General features: G+C 35.0%; 1 protein-coding gene across 1 annotated transcript in view; it reads right to left on the reverse strand.

The window, feature by feature from the left end:
* Positions 1 to 445: 445 nt before the first annotated feature.
* The window catches only part of grb14 (growth factor receptor-bound protein 14), a 31,970-nt gene continuing 10,904 nt past the window's right edge, over positions 446 to 21,511 (reverse strand). Inside the window, exons 4-15 of the mRNA XM_030124876.1 lie at positions 13,352 to 13,508; positions 11,868 to 11,989; positions 11,704 to 11,778; positions 11,411 to 11,548; positions 5,778 to 5,888; positions 5,568 to 5,663; positions 5,303 to 5,365; positions 1,968 to 2,084; positions 1,644 to 1,713; positions 1,471 to 1,558; positions 841 to 934; positions 446 to 708 (exon numbers count right to left, since the gene is read on the reverse strand). Coding sequence (XP_029980736.1) covers positions 562 to 708; positions 841 to 934; positions 1,471 to 1,558; positions 1,644 to 1,713; positions 1,968 to 2,084; positions 5,303 to 5,365; positions 5,568 to 5,663; positions 5,778 to 5,888; positions 11,411 to 11,548; positions 11,704 to 11,778; positions 11,868 to 11,989; positions 13,352 to 13,508 — 1,278 coding nt within the window. The 3' untranslated portion in view covers positions 446 to 561. The remainder of the gene's footprint in view (positions 709 to 840; positions 935 to 1,470; positions 1,559 to 1,643; positions 1,714 to 1,967; positions 2,085 to 5,302; positions 5,366 to 5,567; positions 5,664 to 5,777; positions 5,889 to 11,410; positions 11,549 to 11,703; positions 11,779 to 11,867; positions 11,990 to 13,351; positions 13,509 to 21,511) is intronic.

Genomic DNA, 21,511 nt, shown 5'->3' on the forward strand with positions numbered 1-21,511 from the left:
CTGAATACAATTCGAATGAGAAGTAAGATAGCTTAGTTTTACTCATATTTAACAGGATAGAGGTGTTGTAAAATTCCCAGCAGTAAATACCTGTAAATAAACTGAGGTGCCCTGGTTGGGATTCAGCATTCTTTAACTTCCAATACCTGACAGTCAGTATTGTACACATAATGCAGAGAAAACTCACCTACTGAACGTCACTCTCCAAGAAAAACATAGTTCTCTCATTGGTGTTATGATGTTGGAAATACAGAAGCTATTTGGCCTCGAGGGCACATTTCAGGGCTAATGAATAACCAAGTCCAACAAACAAAACTGTCTCCAGTCTCAGCACCTCTAAATTTATCAGCTTCACCTTTGTGTATTAAAAAAAAAAAAAAAAAAAAGATGGACCAGCTTCCACAGCATTAATGGATGTGTGGATTGACAGTGGTTTTAGTCAACACGTCTGCTCATTTACTATATGTTTTTTTTTCTCGAAGGCACGAAAGCACCGTTTGTCCAGAAGGGCCCTGGAGTTAAGGTGCATGTGGGCCCTCGGGGGTCTCTTGGGTCCCATGTTCACAGGGTGATCCGAGCACAGTGGTGTTTGAGCTTGCAGGGAAGGACCCCACGGTTCAGCTGGTAAAACTCAACCAACTGGATCAAGTCAGTGAATCTTGTATGACCGTCGTCCAGACTATAGAATAACTCCCCTTCATCATCTACCTGCAGCGGAACACACACAAATGCATTAGACAAGTAACAGGTGGCCGACTGGACCTGAGGCTCATATATACATTTAATACAGAAATAGTAGCATATTAGGCTTTTTAGATTAAAATTGAGGATTTTACTCACAGGTAAGATCTGAAAGTGTTTGATTTTCTGCGTGTGGCACAGTGACAGCACAAATGTCTTAGGGTTGCTTTGACTGTCCCTTAGTAGAAACACTCTGAAAACACACATTTAAACATATGCACTTTTTTTTTTCTTATAATTCAGGAAAAAATATATCTGAAATTTACAAAAAAAAATCAAAACAGAATGTATAAGTACTTACAGACTTACTGTATATAGTCCTGTCTATTATGGAGCTCTAAAAATATTAGTTTTTATGCTTTTATAGATAAAAAATTAAGCATGGCACAGGTGGTGATTCTGATTACATAATAAAATAATACAAATATATGTTAAATAAGTGCTAAATTAAATAATGCAGTATTCATTTTTATTAATAGTATTACTTGTCATGCCTTCTTACAATGTATATTTTGGAACTAGTCTACCACTCGGTAATTATTTTGTAAAATGCATCAATATTTAATGTAAGATTCAGACATTTTGAATTTTATTTAGCAGGAAATGGACATTTTACTCCTTCACTCATGACTGTACTGTATTTAGTGGATGATAAAAAAAAATCTCAATCTGCTACTAATAAGCTAAATGTCTTAAAAAGTGAACAAAATACGAGGAGTAGCTGCTTACCCATCAATAAGACCCTGCTGAGTGATTAGACGCTGAGCTTCATCTCGAGACAGTTTGCCGTGGAACCAAGGCTGAGTCAAGTGAAGAGCTGAAGAAAAAAAAAAAAATCATGTTTCAAACTGTCCACTTGCTTCTACATACAGCAAATCATAAAAATAAAATGTCTGACAAACCTATATTTGACACTAAGCTCTGGGATGTGGATGGGCTACCATGGCCGCTCAGACGGTGGCAGCTTTTCTTCTATAAGAGAAAAGAGTTAATTGAAGTAATGCACATAACATAATAAAAAAAAAATACTGCTAATAATACACACATTCAGTTATATCAATATACCTAAAATAAGGGCATTAAATGCAGCAGCAGATAATTACATTTTAGTTTTTCTTGTTTCTCACCTCCCTGTAAATCATTTCTATTATTTATATTATATGGGCAGATTTTAATTAGATATGCTAAAATGTAGGATGTTGTTTTCAGATGCACAAACAGCTCACCCTCCATGACAGGCCTTCTTCCACAGCCACAGACAGCGCCTCAGACGGGTTCTCAATCACCCGAGTCTTTTGGCCAGAGAAGTCCATGGCCACCAGTGAATTCTCTGAGATGCTTCTCTGAAAAAGGCGAAAATATCAGATGCTGACATGTTACTCTGGATGGACTGAATTAAGGAAATGTCAGAATTACTTTTTTCTTAATTTCCTTATGGCAATTTTTGCATTAATGTTTTGTAAACCTTAACATTATGTCCTGTATAGGAAGAAAACGGGCCATGTTCTGCGGTCTTGTGGTATAGCATTGCCATCTAGTGTCTGAGAAATGTGAGTCCATTTTCATCACTTCTGAATGATTCTTGAAAAGAGATAAGAGTGGCAATTAAAAGGAAAAGTGCTCAATATGATTGCACAGAACAACCAGAAATCTGTTATATCACCGCATTTATACCTCAACTATTAACCTTATAATATAAACGAGATTTCTCTTCTGTTTCTGTGCTTAAAGATGTGTTGTTTTAAACTGAGGATGGAGCATTTACAGTAACTGTGAACACATGAAGCAGAACAGGCATAACACGTGTTTTGCTAAATCTGTCAAATAAACCACAGAATATCCACAGCAGCTTACCACTGCTTTTGGCACATTCATGCTCTCCCCTATCTTTCAAACTAATCTTTCTGGCAGCGTAGTTGGTCACATGTGACCCTCCGACGGCAGAGAAGAGGTGATGAGTTGTTAAATCTGAGCGCAGCTGATCATTGCGTATTTTTAGAAGGCAGAGGCTTCATTAGCATGTCTGAAACCTATAAATATATTGTGTTCACTGCCATAAAAATCCCCCCAGTGCAGTCTGGGGCTATTCTGGGTCATGAAACCTACATTCATCCTCAGAAGGTGTCTCATTTGTCCTACGCAATAACATAAGTGCACTGCTATGTTGTAGCATGTGCTAAAGGTAACATATTGAACTCAAAAAACAAACATTAACACAACTCTGACTTAAATACTTCTTCTTCTACATCTAGTTTTTCCCATTTTTTGGTATGTGGGGAATGAAGATGCTGCAAATTTTTGCACAGATTTTGGTAACAAAACTTATAGGTGTTGCTACTGGACATGAGGATGATGAATTTTGCAGTAGTGAATGTTAATATATGGGGTATGTACGGAAGAACCTATAGTCAAACACTGAACCGTTGTGCAAATATGAGCAACTGAACTTCAGCATTTACATTCTATTTAATCTTATATGATAATTTCAGAGGCAAACATTGTACTTTTTACTAAATTATGTTTATCTGACAGCCTTAGTTACTTTGCAGATTCCAGTTTTTAATCCCCTTTGGGTCCGTGAAAAATGTGATAATAATAATAATAATAATAATAATAATAATAATAATAATAATAATAATAATAATAATACATTTTAATTGTAATGCACTTTTTTATCTAAAAACCCCAAAGTGCTACAGGCAGGGAACAATAAATACAAATATTTACGATAAACTGAAGGTGTAGGCTTCAAGAAAATTTTCCTCCTTCTTAAAATCCATAAACTCTTAAAAAAAACATCTTGAATTAGCTGTAAAATGTATTGTCACAAAGCAGAAAACAGGCCTGGTTTTATGAGCTCATGAAAAATTTACTTTGAAGCATTTGGTTCTCACAGACAGAGACACTACAAACATCAACATATTATAGAATATGATGCACTGCTGAAGGTTTAATTACCAAACACTATAGAAACTAGTTAGCTTAAAAACAACATTTATTAAAAAAACAGAAAAAGAAAATAATAATAATAATAATATAAAATACAATAACCTTTTCCACTTTATTGGCCAGGCATCTTACATTCTTCAACTATAACCACCCTAAACCTCTATCTCATAGCAGGTGGGTGAAAGAACTGTTACTGTCCATTAGACTTGAAAAGCTTAGATTTTCCCTCAATGGCTCCTTAAATATTGAAACTGAAACATATTGAAACCTTGACATCTCTGCCCGATTGTGAACACTAACCCCCCCCCCCCCCCCCCCCCATTCTTTCATTTCTCTTTTTCTTTCTAATTTATTTTAGCTACTTATTTTTCTTAATTAGAGAATTATCGTATGTATTCTGTACTAATCACATGTCAATATTGGATTTACATTAAGAATTGCCTTCTTTCGGGTAGGGTGGGATTGTGGGAGGGATGAAAAGAAAAATGAAAGAATGGAAGTCCTTTCTATCACATTGCACTGTCATGCTGTTGCCTGTGAAATTGCTTCCAATAAAGAAAGTTAATAAATAAAATACAATAACCATACTACACAATGTCTATTTTTACTTCTCATAATTTAACCTGCTGATATTGATTAAAATTTTTGACTGCAGTACTTTTACTCAAGGACCTCCATACTTCTTCCACTGGGTCAAAACACGGTATTTGAAATCTCTCTGACGGGACACTTTAGAGACAGTTTGACAGATTAGTGTTGTTAAATGACCCACATTTTTATTTTTAAATTCATTTTTGCTTTAGTTGGACCATAAGGGATTATCCAAAACAAGGAGCTACTTTATATTGAAATAAATATTGGAATGGCAAGCAATGAAAGTTTGCTTTCTAATGGGACATTACTGTGTTTTGACCCTACTACTGTTGAATGGACATACAGGAAAGATATAATAATACTAATAATAATAATAATAATAATAATAATAATAATAATAATAATAATAATAAGAGGAGCTTCAGCCTACTTTGATGAAACATCTATAGAAAACATAACAGAATAGAACAGCTATAACACTTGTAAGTAAGTGAATGTGGACCAATGTGGGTGGGGAGCGGGGGGGTACTACTTTTCTCCTTTTTTTTTTAAGCTTAAGTTTTTGTTTGTTGTTAGGTTTTTTTTTTTGTAAAAAAGGAAAACTGGACATATGCTTGTACCAGTGCTGAGAGGATGTGTGTACTGAAAATGTGTTCTAATAAAAAGATTATTATAAAAAAAAAAAAGAGGAGCTTCAGCCTACTTTAATAAAACATCTATAGAAAACATAACAGAATAGAATAGCTATAACACTCGTAATTAAGTGAATGTGGACCAGTGTGTGTGTGTGTATGTGTGTGGTTACTACTGTTCTCTTTTTTTTTGTTTATTTTTTTAAGCTTAACTTTTTGTTTGTTGTTAGCTGTTTTTTTTTTTTTTTTCTCTTTTTATAAAATTGGAAAATTGGACATATGCTTGTACCAGTGCTGAGAGGATGTGTGTACTGAAAATGTGTCCTAATAAAAAGATTATCAAAAAAATTAAATAAAAAAAAAAACATAGAGGAGGTTGAGCCTACCATTGGTGAAGCTTTTTGTTTCTGGTGTGGCTGAATGAAGTTTTGGTAAAGTTGCATCCCAAACTGAAACACAGAGAAATGACAAAATTTAAGAACAATTATTAATATGCTACTATGTGATTTATGTCTTTTGTGTTCCAGTACACTAATCCAACATCACTCAGTAGTTGCCCTGGGCCTCTCCCCAAAAATAAAACTGTCCCTAGCACTTACTGAGCATTCCCCCTCGTAGACATCCCACAGAGTTAGTGATTAGTAAGCCAACCTTTAACAACCGCATGGCTGTGATCCAGCAGGTCCTGGTCTGCTCATCATCTGCACAAAGCAGCTTCAAGTCCCGGGCTGAACTACACTTTGACGACTGGGGAACAAAGTTACAATCAATGTTCTGCTTCAAGTCTTTTTGCTCTGTTTGACACATCCATGGTTTGTGGCGACAATCCTTGTTAAAGCGGTTAAAAGGAAGTGACTGTACCTTGACACAGAAGCCATAATCTGCGGGTGCACCATGGAGTTTTTTGGCTGAGAACACTGTGTAGACGTCACTGTCACTGAAGTCTGCAATGAACTGGAGGTGCCTTGGTTCCTGTAAAATGAAGAGAGTTATACACCTGAAAGTCAAAACCAAGGTCTCAACCAGGATTTTTGTTTTTTTTTCTACTCTTTATACTTTTTATCTGGTCTATTCTTTCCTGTCACATTGAATCTAATGTTGTCATTGTGTTCCTTCAGTTCATTGTTAACGTCTTCTTTTTGTTTTTCTTCTCCTTTTGTCTGTTAGAGTATTGTTAGAGTATCATTTAAATTTTCTTAAGTGATTTATCATCATTTATTATGATATTATCCTCAGTATTTTGTGCTTTTTCAGTGTAAATCATGTATTTTCAATATTTAATTCAATGATAAAGTAGATGTTCATTAAAGCTCAGATTAAACTTAAGGGTTATTATATCAAAAACAGAAAAAATTTAAGAAAGAGAGACTTTTTCAGTAAATATATAATTAACTGAACACAAACCCAGTGTGTCCATCCACTGTTATTGATCTAACTCTATGGGTTTTACTAGTGAATCAATGTTGTAGAAGATGATGGTGTTTCCACATTCACTATGGAGCTTCTGAATGTTCAAATGGGTCATATCTGATGACCATGAAAAGACAAGAAACTGTATTTTACACTAATTATTTACATATATTGATAGGATTAGTGGATTAACTGGTATTAAACAGTTTAGATCAGTAGATGGTTTAGGATGTTGGTGGATGTTTGGATCTTTACGGGTTATAAGAATGGAGTTCGATGCTGAAATCACAGCACTTCTACACGAGTACATTTGATTATGAGGCTTATTAAGATATAAAATTATTATGTGATGTTATTAACTTTGCTAAGTTGCTGTTTGTCGACTTTGGATGATTCCAAACAGATCTTTAGTGCAGCTAATGACAACAAAAACCATACAGAAAATGGAGTTGATTTGTGGTTTTACTGTGTGTGTTTTCTGTGTAAAATCAGAGCTAAGCTAAAAGAGCCATAGCGTAAACTAGAAGCACTCGGAGAGCGCAGACCTCCGCCAAGGCTGATCAGTGGCCCCCCCTGTGGGCCCCCCCCCACGCCAGGGAGGTTATGTTTTTGCCAGGGTTTATTTGTTTGTTTGTTTGTCTGTCTGTCTGTTTGTCTGTCCGTTAGTGTGCAACATAACTCAAAAAGTTATGGACAGATTTTGATGAAATTTTCAGGGTTTGTTGGAAGTGGGCCCCCCCACCCCCGATCACCACCAAAATTTAATCATTTCTTCCTTATCCCATTTCCAACAAACCCTGAAAATTTCATCAAAATCTGTCCATAACTTTTTGAGTTATGTTGCACACTAACGGACAGACAGACAGACAGACAGACAGACAGACAGACAGACCCTGGCAAAAACATAACCTCCTTGGCGGAGGTAACCAGTGGTTCCCAACCTTTTTTGTCTCGTGACCCCATTTTAACATCACAAATTTCTGGCAACCCCAGACATTCAAAACTGAGACTTTTTTTGAATAAAATTAATTTGTTTTTGATCATGTAATAGTTTGGTATACTATGCTGCAAACATGTTAATTTTAGATGACATTTAGTCTATATAATGTATACTATTATGGACAGAAGAAGAAAAGCCAGGTGTAGATTACTGCACAAAGTGAGAATTTGATTTTCCTTGGTCAGAATATGTACAGTCAGTCCAGCTTGTATTTACAAGGCTGACAATTAATACTGAACAAACAAGAACTCAAACTATGAATTATGAAAGAGCTGCAGCATCTGAAACTGACCACAATGAACATTTGAAAGATAAACAGTACCACAGTACTTCAGTTTCAGCTGCAGAGTTTGTCATGTCTTTTATGTATTGCGATTGTCTCTCTTAACTCACCATATATTTTTTTTATTAGTAATTTTCTATTTTATTTTTAGCAATTGCTAGAAATTTCAGGTGACCCCATGTGAATTCCAGGTGGCCCCAAGGTTGAAAAACACTGGTGTAAACTATCAGCAGACATGAAGATAATAAGACACAGCATCAAAATACTGTAAAAGTAAACAGCTATGAGTTTTAGTTCAAAGAAAACCTGATGATACTTTAATATAGATGTGTGTAAACAGTGAGGTTTATACTGTATTCAATGACAGTCTCTGGTTACATAGCGCTGGTACATGACTTGCCCCTGCTGTGTAAACTTTGGACTATTAATACTACATAAAACTCATTTGGAGTGTCCTTAATACACCAATAAATATGCAGAACTTGATTATTTCCTACAGTCTGTTAAATATAGATATTTAAGGACAATAACAGCCAAAATATGAATAAAATCCTACCGACAGTCCAATTTTTTTAAACAGAAGGAGCACAGTATCTAATGTTGAATACAGCGGAGGGTAACACACCTAAATCCAAACACAGTATTTGTTATCAATGACTGACGCTGTATTTAACATATGACAAAGTCTTAAGGGTAAATATAGACATATTACTAAGCACTCTATTGAAACAGTGTAAACAGTCACAATGATAATATGATATGATAAATTTGGCCAAAAAAAGGAGCACAAAGACTACCATTGTTCTGCTTTCATGTGACACACTGTTCCAACTTCCCTATTTAAAGTAATACCATAGATGTTTGTGCCTGTGCTGACTGACTAGCCATGTGTCTGACCGCAGATGAACGTTAAACCAAGTAGAGTAAAGAAAGATGCCGTACTAAAGCCTTCCTGTACAACAAAACAAAAGGTCTACTGTTTCTGTAGGAAATGAAAGCAGTTGAGAAGTGGTTTTCTTGGCAAGGCTGGTGCACAGGTATAAGCTTGACTTGTCAGCAGCATTGAGAGCGCCGTTCCTGCCTGACTGTCATGCCAGCTGACCTAAGGAAAATCAAGCTTAACCTGTTCCACTGCCCTCTAGCAATATGAGTGAGATATTTACAGAAGATGAACTGGTGACCCTTCAGTGTACAAACACAGAACAAGGATGCATCTGATGTACATACTGTAGATTAAGGTAATAAATTATACAGACATTTTACAGAATTAATTATATTTTCTCCCAAATAGTGCAAATGTTCACCTTATTAAAATAAACAATGTATGCAAATGTATGAATATTAAATCTGATTGTATTTGTGAGGCAATCATAGGTGGTAAAATTGGAGTGAATGCTTAGTCTGCAATTTTTAAATCAGCAACTCTAAGAAAATACATAATTTAATTTCATGTAATAGTAGAGGTTGGAGTAAGTTATGCATGTGCAATCAACAGTCGCTTAAGAAAATCCTATAGACAAGTCAAGTCATTGTTTGGGTCAAAAAAAAAAAAAAAAACACCAAGTCAAATCATACCAACTTCTGTATTAAAAGTTGAACCATTGATTACACGTCTCACAAGCGGCTTTTCCATTGGACATCTGTGTAAAACTAACGATATTTACTATTATTTTCTTATTTGTTGTTGTTTTTAAATTGTACAGCTTTTTATGTTTTTAATCTATTCTTGTATTCCATTCTTTTATTCAGGTTTTATCTATTCTTCTGTATTTTTATTGATTTATTCTTAATGTATTCTTGCATTTTACTCTGTTATTTTGGTTTTTATTTATTTTTCTGTACAGCACTTTGGTCCACTGTGGTTCTTTTAAAGTGTTTTACAAATAAAGTTGGATTGGACTAAATGTCAAAAAAACAGAAGTACGTGATGTCAGTTTTTCTATTAAAAATCACAAATCCAATGATTTATTTATTATCGCGAGATGACTTGAGAAGTCATTCCATAAACATGGCAGTGAACACAAATATCACCTTGATTTACAGATATATTCATCATCATTATTATTATTATTATTATTATTATTGTTATTATTATTATTATTATATTACTCCTCTATCTTGTACTAAATTAAAAATAATTCAGTTTCCTGGTGTTTCTTTTAAAACTCTTCTTCGCTTGTTGTAACATCCTTCAACATCCGTGTTTTGTTTTTTTTTTGTTCACATGACTCTGGTTGCAGAAAAACGTCTTTCCATTACAGTTTTGTGTGATATACCAATTTCACTATGCCCGAAAAACCACCTCTTGCCAGCACAAAAACTTTTCATGGAAAAACAAGAGTTTTGGCAAAATTGTCGTTTTTCCATGAGGCAAATTCCTGTGCACTAGTTATATTTGTGCAATTTGAGGGTCAATGGAAAAGTGATTACAGATGAACTATGAAATTAAACTGCAGACGTATATGTTCTATAAACTCCAAAGTAAAATGAGAAGTTGCCCATACCTGTATATTACATCACAGCAAAAATAAACTGAACAGTAGCCTAAAACATTGATATTCCTGAGAGTATTTTTTTTTTTTTTTTTACTGCAGGATAGTCCAGAACTAATTTGAAGGTTTTACACTTTATACTTGATGTAATAGTAATGACAGTATACCACTGCTGTCATTACTATTACATCAAAAAATGAATTCCAGCTATTTTGATATACTATTAATGATACAGTAATATATTACTAATAGATGATCCACTATCATATTAATAGATTGGAGCTGCTTTATCATGTTTGACACACATTGCATTAGAAATCAACCAATCATGCTTCAATAATCAGGTAACCTCTCAATATTACACCTGTTTTAGTGGCTTTATACTGGGTAACTGTTTGTTTTAGAATTTTATTAATTACGTTTAAAGTTCTTCATGGCCTGGTTCCAGATTATATGCAAAATTCAAGACCCTCTGGCAGTGGTTGTCAGTCCAGGTTGAAAATTAAAGGGGACCAAGTAAAATCGTAATTTTACAGCAGAATATATCCTGGTTTTATCTGAGCTACATGTTTACCTTGTTATTTATTTAATTTTATTCAAACCCAGAAAGTCAGAAGGATCATGAGGCCCCGCTTTCAAGGTCTGTATTCATACTGAAAATCAAGATCAAGGTCTTTTGTCAGTTCCCAAAGTCAGAACCAGATGCGGAGAAGCTGCATTCAGCTTCTATGCTCCACATGTCTGGAACAAACTTCCAGAAAGCCTCTGATCAGCTGAAACACTCAGTTTATTTACATCCAGGTTAAAGACCCACCTGATCTCAGCTGCATTTGAATAGAGTTTTTATTCATAAGTTCAGATCTGCACTGTTTCTTTTAAGCTTAAAGTTTTTATCTGTTTTATCTATTTATCTGTTTATTTAGCACTTTGAATTGTCTTGTATGTGAAATGTGCTATATAAATAACCTTGCCTTGCCTTTAATTAGCTTTTATTCATCTTTTATAAAACTTTTGTATATTTTGTCATTTTAGATTTCTTGTAAAAACATTGTACTTTGTTTGAAAAGTAGTAGTAGTAGTAGTAGTAGTAGTTAAGCCTGAAGTCTGAAAAATTGTATCTAGTGTGACTTAAGTGATGTGAATCAGGTCCCCATTTTCTTTTTAACAGACATACTGTAAGTTAAAAAAAACGCATACAACTAAAATAGCAGCACATTGCATTGTTGATTATTTGTGACAGGGAAACTGTAGTTTGTAGTTGCATTTTATTTTCACATCAATCCATTTCACAGTCTGTTGCTTTACTGACCTTAGAGGTTCCTTTATTGGAGAAATAAAGCCCTGACCTCCGCAGGACAAAATAGAACTTCTTCCAAGACTTTCGGCCTTGCTCTTTGGCATGAAGGTGTCCATGGATCTCTGGACAAGTGCTGGAGTTGAGAAAGGTCTGTGTTGGGTAGAGAAATATTTGTCCATAGATGTGTGTGTGTACACTAGATTCTCAAAGTTCACAACGCATTAAGGGAGAAGTTGGGAACCTCACTGTAACAAACTGCCACTCAAAGTTAAAGAGAGCACGATGTAAATAAAAGGATGTAATACCTGTATCAGCTGAGAGTGATCCACCGTCCTGTTGGTTTCACTGGATATGGACACCATGTGATCCGGGAAAAAGTCCTGTCAATATTTGAGTAACATCACAATGCTTAGTGATTGGTATACAGGTGGAGTGGTTTGGAATGTAGACTATTTGTCCACAAACTCACCAGGGGTTTCCTGAAGAACTCATATTTGGCATAATTCTTCCTAAAATACAGGCGGCTGTCCGTGTCCATCCCCCAGCCTGATAGAACCTCCATAACACACTCATGGTCTTCAATAGTCCTCTCTAGTGATATCAGGGGGATAGACAATTAATAAAAGTCAAAGGCCAATTTCAACTGTTCTGTAGATAAGAGATCCAAACCAAAGGAAACTAGTAATATCACATCACATATTAGTTAATGGGCAGAAGGTTTTTATTAAGTGCTTAATTGCACAACTTTGAGGCACAGAGTTTGATTATTAATCTCGTGGTCAATGTATAACTTCTGCATGGGAGTGTTGGCCTTAAGTCAATCAGTGCAATGTAATTTTTCTCCTAGAAATTTAAATGATTGATGAAGTAATGGACTGTTCAGACTGTCGTATATTAATCAGTGTTTAACAATAAACTAAGACTACATCGGGTCAGAGAGGTCACCACACAAAAGCAAACAATGGTGACTCAATGACGACCTCAGAAACAGGCTATGGAGTTTCAGTCCATAAAAAGTATTTAATCCTTCTTATATACACTGTTACCTGTAAAAGTTGGAATAATTTTGTTTTTGGACAAATTTTTAGTTTTTTTCCCTACTTATACACATCAATTAACACCTTTGACAAGGTGCAGTGGTTACATACATAGTCTCATGTACAGTTAATCTGTACAGAATAAATCACATGATCACAATCATTTCATGACAAGTGCTCATACAATGCTATGTCCTCACCGTATGGAAAGTGCTATATAAATAAAGATTGATTGATTGATTTAAAAATCTATTTTATTCCAACTTAATGGGCAACTTTTTTTTTCGTATTATTAAATTTTTTTTTTAATGTCTACAAGTTTCGAGACATCATGTTTACGAGGCAGCAACTTTACATAGCTGTTATTTAAAAAACTCTAATACAAATAGGCTTTATGTAAGTTTTCCACTTTTTCTTCTTCTGTGTATTCATTTAATGTACCTTTCACAATAGATTGATTTAGGATTTGTTCTATTCAAGTTTACGCTACACAGTCACCACTATAGTGCAAATATTTAGATGCATTTATATTATTTATTGCTCTTTATCTCTTCACACTTACTTTCCTTTTTTATTTGCTTCTTTCCTAGTGTTTTTTGAAGAGGTTTTTTTTGTATACAACTGAACTATTGTGACCAAGTTATTTCCCTTGTGGATCAATAAAGTCTACACCTAAATCTATGCAGCAAACATGTCAAAATCACCACAATATGGACTGTGTGCATGTTATGTTACACTAAAGCACTACCATAAACACAACAATTTGATTCATTGATTAAAATTATCAAAAGATTCTGTGCAAAAACCTACTGCAAACCCCCCACAATACTATGCATTTCATACGTCATACATAACATGTCAGTGAAACAATTGTGCGTGCATAAGCATGCCAGCTTTGCAGTAAACAGACTCTTACCTATTCCCAGATGGGACAGATGTTCAAAAAGAGTCCAGCTGTGGTCATCAATGCAGTGGTTCTTCAAGATAAACAGTTGGCATACGTCCCTGGCAGTGATATCACTGGGAACCTCTACTGCTCTGCTGGTGTTATCTTCATTATAAACTTTGATTACCTGCAATAGAAGCACTGAATTAGCAGCCAATCGAGCATTCAGCATGAAAGGAGGTTTAAATGGTACCCTTATGTACACTACATGTTGTTGAGTTTTGTGTTAAAAGCCAGTCTAAGGATGGTTGTTACAAATTAGCTCAAGCTATAAATGCTTTGGTGTGTGGCATCACTTTATGCTACATGTTGTTCCTGATGAGAATTCAAGTTAAATAGGCAGAGAGTTTGGCTAAGAATGCAATAAACAGGTTTAAAAGTGTATTAAAGTGTCAGCGAAATGTGTCCCTTTAATTGGATGGGTCAGGAAATTGGAAGTCTCTGCAGAGGAAAGCAAAAGAATGAGCAAATCATGTTCAAGAATGTAAGAAAACGGTGCAATAGTGATGCAAGATCAAACTGAGACATCAAGGACTGAACAAATGAATCCATCTGAAAGCAAAACTTACCCTGCAGTTGAGAGGAAAGCCGAATACCGAGTCAAAAGCTCTGTATCCTATATACAGCTGACTACAAAGCATTGCAAAAAATGATTTTTGTAAGATATATTCAGTAAAAACATGCATCAAACAGCTGGGGAGCAATGAGTGCCACTGTCTGTCTGCACAAGACTACAAAGAGGCGATCAGACAAAAACTGCCTTAAATCACCTGCTACCTGTCCTCACATTGAAAGATAAATCTGTTCACTAGAGGGTGGATAGAGACAGACACAGGACAGTCACAAGGCTCCAGACCCCCTCTCTATTCACATTCACACACCAATGACAAGCACAGATCCCAGTATAATGCCCTGCCAGAGCCCAGAGAGCAATTACAAAGGTGCTGCTTAAATGTAATGCATGTTGGATGAACTGGAGTTGGCGAGGGAGAGGTGGGGCAGGGAGAAAGGCACAGTAAAGACCGAATGGCTTTTTTCTCTTGGTGAACTCTATTGCCAGTTTCACAATGAGCCTGAAGCCTTTACTGGAGGGAAAGGAGGTCAGTGCTCTATGAGCTGAGGTCTGACACCTCATGGAAGAATAAGGAAAAAAACATACTACAATCAATCCTAGAACAACATCAACTAGGATACACAGTAATGAGCTCCTGTTTTGTCAGTTCATTCAAGCTGTGACGTTTGGAGCACAATAGGTCTTAGTTTTAAAATAGCCTGTAGACGAGCCTGTTGGGAACAACGCACCATTAACTATGATGACCTATTTATTTATTTATTTACTGTATTTATTGAATTTATTGTATTTATTGTACTTTGTGAGATTGATTGTTTTGGTGATATGTGAGATATGTATACTTCTGTTGCAAGTCAAATTGCCCTTTGGGGACATTAAAGATTTTTCAATTCAATTCATTAGAAATGTCCTGACTTGAATATATCCTAAAAATGGAAGCTATGCCGACGTGTACCTCAATACACCATTTGTGTTTAATTCAGTGGTTCCCAACCTTTTTTGGCTTGTGACCCCATTTTAACATCACAAATTTCTGCAGACCCCAGACATTCAAAACTGAGACATTTTTTTTGATGAACTGAATTTGTTTCTGATCATGTATTAGTTTGCTATACTACATTGCAAATAAACGTTAATTTTAGATGACATTTAGTCTATATAATGTATATTATTATGGACGGAGGCAGAAAAGTCAGGAGTAGATTACTGCACAAAGTGAGAATTTTACTTTCCTTGGTCAGGATATGTACAGTCAGTCAAACTTGCATTTACAAGGCGGACAGTTAATACTAAACAAACAAGAACTCAAACTACGAATTATGAAAGAGCTGCAGCATCTTAAACCAGCCACAATGAACATTTGAAAGATAAACAGTACCACAGTGCTTCACTTTCAGCTTCAGAGTTTGTGATATCTTTTATGTATTGTGATTGTGTCTCCCAACTCACCATAAATTTTTCATTAGTAAGTTTTTATTTTTATCAATTAATAGAAATTTCAGGTGACCCCATTTGAATTCCAGGCAACCCCACGGTTGAAAAACACTGGTTTAGACTCTGATTAGCCTTACAAGACAAATATCTGCCTTTGTTGATGCCTACCAGGTCTGTATTAGGCAGATTATTTTGAGTTTTAGTATGCATCACACTTTTTTGGCACCACAAATATATAATAATTCTGCACCAAATGAGGAACAGACAATACAAATACAACATATAATCACTTAAAGCAAACCAACCAAGATATTAAAAACAACAGCATGCACACTTTGCACTGCTGGTGATAACTGCAAATAACCATGTTTCAGTTGAGTTGGTCTGAGGAAGTGGCTTCCTGGGATTCGGCCAAATCAAATCATTCAGGCATCACATTTCACGAGAAACAGGGTAGGGCTTGTCAGAGGGTGAGGAAACCTATTTGATGCATGTAGCATTGCACCAGATGTAGTTAATGTTTACATTTCTTAACACAGGCCAACTGAAATGTATTTTATATGTACTTTATTATAGAGTGCATACAGTACTGTGCAAAGTTGACTTCGATGTCTGGGAGATAGCAGTAAATGAAAGTTCTTTGAAGATTTTATTTGAACCATTAAATAAATCCAATCAAACACTCAAACCAAAGCCTGCAAACTGGAATGCATAACAGCTTTTTATATGACTTTTTTACAGGGAGAGGTGACAGCAAGGCTATACAGTAGTGTTTATAAGTTGTGTTACTACATATTGAAGCTTTGAACTCTTAAGAACTATAGAAACTCTACAGGAACCATCATGTTCCATGGCTGAAATGGGTGACGCCGTGCATGCAAACACTCTCCCTGGAGCATTACCTGTTCTTAAAGCTTCATAGTAGAATGGCAAAGAGGTAAGGAATGTATAAAGGCGCTGAAGGTTATAACAGCATAAAGGTTCAGAAACTAAACTTCATGTTTTATTCAGACCAAAAGCATACTCAGTGCAGCACATCAACAGGAAAATCAGAAATCATGCTGTAAAGGAAGCATCTCTGCAATGGAACAGAGTAGCATAAAAGCAGCAAAACATACTGAAATCGTGGGGGAATAAATAACCATTTTTAACTCTTGATAGATAGGTCACAAGAGTCGTCTCATTTCAATTTGTGGTTCAAGGATGATAATTTTGTGAGCAAAAATATAAAATGTACACAAAGAGAAATGGATTGGGAGGGATTGAATGAAATGTGAAAATGTAATGGGAGATATCCTAATTCAAAATGGAGACGCACCAATGTGGTAAATATTGCACAGGATGATGTTATTAGACCATATATTGGTCATCCAGAGGGAGGGAGATTAGAGTCACACATGCAGACCAATGTTGTCTCCATGGTAACTACAATAGCATTTTATTCCATTTATAAAAACATCAAAAATTATTTAATGTCAAATTATAAGTGTTAACCCTTAGGCATGAAAATATTTCACACATTGTTAACGATGAAATTCTATTCAAAAGCAAAGGCACACTAGCACCAAGGCCAAACAGGTTTTTTTCTCTGCAGGTTATTTTAGATTCACTACAGTAATATATATATGACCAAGGTCTTCAAATTAGGCTATGGTGCATTTAGAATGGCATCTTGCAGAATTTTACGCAGCATGTATAGCTCATCTTATGTGAGCCATGTAACATTTCAGAGAATGGAATTAAAACTCCAGCATTAAAATTGTAATTACTTTGACCTCTGCAGATTAATTGTTGTATCATCATGCATCACTGAGTAGATTTTGAAACATTGTTAATTATTAGTTCGGAGTTTCTGGCCCGGCTAGGTAAGGCTGTGTAAACAGATGAGCTGATCTCATCACCAAGTAGCACTGATCTACTGCTGGTACACATGTATTCATCTACAAAACTACTTCAATTTGCCAATGTTTTGGATTAGTTGTGATCTTTGCTCTTTCTTTTCTAGATTGTTTCTGTTTTTAGGCTGCCTTTTAACATCAGGTCACAGGCAACAGGTGAAAATTAACCCTTTTGGCTAACTCTGACTCATTTAGTATTTCTTATGTTTGTGTTGACTAATCAGCACCGTTCCTGTCAAATAAAGAAATAAATCAAATGAAACATCATGTAAATGAGTCCGTCTTCATTTTTAAACATGCCTCAAGTAAATCAAATTCACTCCTTTGGATTATGTCCCTCCTCTTTAAGAGTATAATGTCTTCTTTTTAAAATAAAATTATTTATTTCACATTTTATGAAATACTCACTGGTTTTTTTTAAAAGTAAATTGAACCCTAACATCTAGCTAAATGCTGCAACTTTTAATGACAGAGTTTCTTTTATCCCTTATAGTGAGCTGCTGAGAATAAAGTGAATATAGATACTTGAAAATGGTGCCAACATCTATTATATTTAGTATATTGTGGTAGATTGAATAAAAATTCAATCTACTGCAATCTACTGTTTCTAAACTTGTGCACATTTATTTATCATAATTTATGATCATCTTGTCTCATTCTCATATATTTGTGAAAAACATCCAAACAATAAATCAACATTGAGCCACAGACTTATCAATAAGGCTGCAGCCTATATGTAAAACACTCTGACCCTAAGTGGTGCTATATATATGTGTATTGATCAGAATAAGGAGAGTGAAAATCACGTGCAGTTTCTGGTTGAAGGAAAAAGAAAAAGAAAAAAACAGGACAAGACAGAGTAAATCCAGACATTGAGTATGTAGCACTAAATATAGCCTTGTTAAACATAAAGTCATCTATTAGACCGTCTTATCTCAAGGACAGAACGGTGTGAGCCATTTTGCCAATTAGACTTCTCTGGTTTTACCTTGAACTGCACTCCCACAGCTGCTTCTCTATCGCTGAGCAGCAGTGAGGAGGTGGCCTCCAGGCATGTCTTTTTGAGAAACTGCTGGGATATGTCCTCTGAATTTTTCACTTTAACTAAGGCTTCACACAGGAGTTTTGTTTTTAATTTTCACATCAGGTGCTATTATCACCTTTCCATCTGTCTGCTGAAATGTCACTGATGGTATTGTTGGTCTGAGCGCTCGAACAGAACAGGAGTACTCGTAAATACTAAATATTTTACATAGCAACATGTGCTTGACAGGAAATTCAGCAGGAAGGAGATGAATTACATCAGCAGACAAATGTTATCAAGCCACGCTGATAAGCATGTTGTAAAACTAACTGCTACTTTGCTCAGTAAGAATGACTGTTGAGCTGTTTCGTAAAGTCAACATTGAAGAAAAATTGTGCTAACAATAACACTCATTTGCGATTCAACCATTTTGTTAGAAATTAGAAAAAAAGAAGCTAAAATGACAGAATTTTAAGCTGCTATTGTAGTGTCATAGCTTACATTTTACTGTTAGAGTGATAAATGGTAACCATCTATAGTTAATGTAAAAATAAGATTTAGTTTTAGTTATGGAAACCCATTTAGACATTCTGAGACAAGCAGGGACCACAGCTCAAATTGTGCCTCGTCTGAAAAGCTTTAACACAGACCTACTGGTAAAAAAAAAATAATTACACAGCGCTTTGCTAACAGAGTAAAAAGCATCCAAGTTAAAGCGAAAAAAACAAAAATCCGTGTAAAATTCCTACCCGCTTTTGAAGACAAAGAGGCGTGATGGCAGGCAGAGTGACTCTTCTTGCATGGAAATTCATGCTTCTGCTTTGAGAGCGCAGTTAACTATGCGAAAACTAACTTTACATAGTCATTAAAGTCATCTATAAACTGCAAATTACAACTAAACTAGCGGTAATGATTTTTTTTTTTTTTTTTTATAAGTGACTCTTCGGAAGCTTTGAAAAAAAAAAAAAAAGGCAGCTGAAGTGCGATCCTCCACAATGAAAAGTGTGAGAAACTAAGTCATGTTTCCTCTGTTCAACACAAACTCCTCCTTAGTCCTTGAAAATGTAAAAGCTTTTTTCCTCTTCTCTCCTTTTAGAAAAGCAGCTCTGATAAACAAAACTGAGTAAAAGATGTTCTCATGGCGAGGAGAGGTAAAATATACAAGGCCAGTGGAAGCTAAAACATCTAACACACAATTATCTTCCCTGCTATGAACTACAGCGGAGGAACTCAAGGTTTTCCACAGAGCACATGAAGCACATTGTTTTGCTGACTTTGCAGGGGCTATTTTTGGACTTGACACAAAAATACTGATACATTTCACCAATTATATACACACAAAATGTCATATTACTGATAAATACTTACATAAAGAAAAGTAATACAATAGAAAGTTTAACATTTAAAGGCTCAATGTGTAATATTTAGTGGCATCTAATGGTGAGCTTGGAGATTGCACCACTCTGTCCTGATCTCACCTCACCCTACAATACAGTGGCTACCATCTGTTTTTAGAATAGAATAGAACAGAATAGAAAAGCCTTCATTGTCATTGCATGTACAATGAAATTAGGAATGCTACCCCAGTCACTGCAACAATATTAACAAAACACCAGTGCTACAGAAATAAGAATAGAGCAAATATAAAATTACAATAAAAACTCAAAATAAGATAAGAGAATATAAATTTTACAATTTTACAAAGTAGCATAAGAATAGAGCTAAGTAGAATAAAAAATAAAAATGGACCAAATATAATAGAAGCAAATTTACAGTATTAACAGTATGTATGTCTATGAACGATATTAACAATATCAACAGCATGTATTGCCAAAGAAATCATTATGTATATATATATATATATGAAACAGTATGTATATCTATGCATTTATATATTTTGTCAGTTCTCAACTTTTTGGTTGTAGGGATATTAATTCTGGACTCTATTCAAATATAGGAGGTGACAGAAATCTACCTTTACACTACATCTTAACCATCATAAAATGAAAGAAGAAGCGCTTTCTGTGGAAGATTCTAAGGTAATGAAGACAAAATCCTAATTTACAGAGGAAAGAATGTGCAAAAAAACAACAGGAGATCACCTTTGACTGGTACCGACATAAAGAATATATTAATATACAGTATTGAAAATGTTAGCTGGTAGTTTTATTACCGAATGTTAAAACTGTTGAAGATACATCACTCAAAATACTTCAAATTACAAAATGATCCATATTAATAACTATAGTACTATTTTATCCTGTTATCCTTTTTAATAGCATATAATACAGTATTTGGTAGCTAATACATAAACTCAAAACAAGTCCACATCTAGTAAATTTTTCTTAAATGTGATGTCAGTCTTTATAAGTAGATTTCATGAAGCTGATTTTTCTTCCAATCACTATGGTCACTATGTTCTTAATAATTTAACTGATTTCATTAAATTTGGTGATGACCAATCAGACCAATCAAGACCAGCTTGAATTGTACTATCTTTTACACATATGAAGTCTGTCCATTTAAAATGTCATTTTACAAATATGAAAGTCACCATTTGAGGTAAAGACATTAAAAAAAACCCTCTAGCTTGGTCCAAAGCAGCTCGATGGACTGCATCCCTTTTCACACATGAGACACACCACCAACACCAAAAGTATTAAAAGAGGCAAAAATATCTGCAACTTTGATCACATTGCAGCTACAGAGACATCTTCAGTGACTCTGAAAAGACTCTGTAGAGAGTTACGACTGTGTCATCTTTGTGACTTTACAGTTTACAGTTTTTCTATTTACGTATTTTCATAGTCTGACACTAACAGTTTTACAATAAACCTTCACGTCTCCACATTGCATCACAATAGAAACATGTTAGTTGTGCAATATGTTTACAGGACATTCCCATGTTCAAGACTGACTCCTCATAGTTTAGGAAATTAATATTTTGTGATATTAAAAACAAGTCATGCACAGGTCATAGAAATTAGACATTTACTGCTGCTGTACAGATATATCACAATACATTTTATTTTCCACACCACAGAACTATGATAACCAGTGTCCAATGCCACAATAAAATGGACACAAGTTACATACCAGATGTTGTGGAAAGCAGAAGCCCTTTCATTACAGTGATTAATGCATTTACAAGAAGCCTGAAAAACAGGATAATGAGGATATCACATATACAAACTCATTTGACC

The sequence above is a fragment of the Sphaeramia orbicularis genome, chromosome 21, assembly GCF_902148855.1.
Source record: "Sphaeramia orbicularis chromosome 21, fSphaOr1.1, whole genome shotgun sequence".
In the NCBI taxonomy this organism is placed as follows: domain Eukaryota; kingdom Metazoa; phylum Chordata; class Actinopteri; order Kurtiformes; family Apogonidae; genus Sphaeramia; species Sphaeramia orbicularis.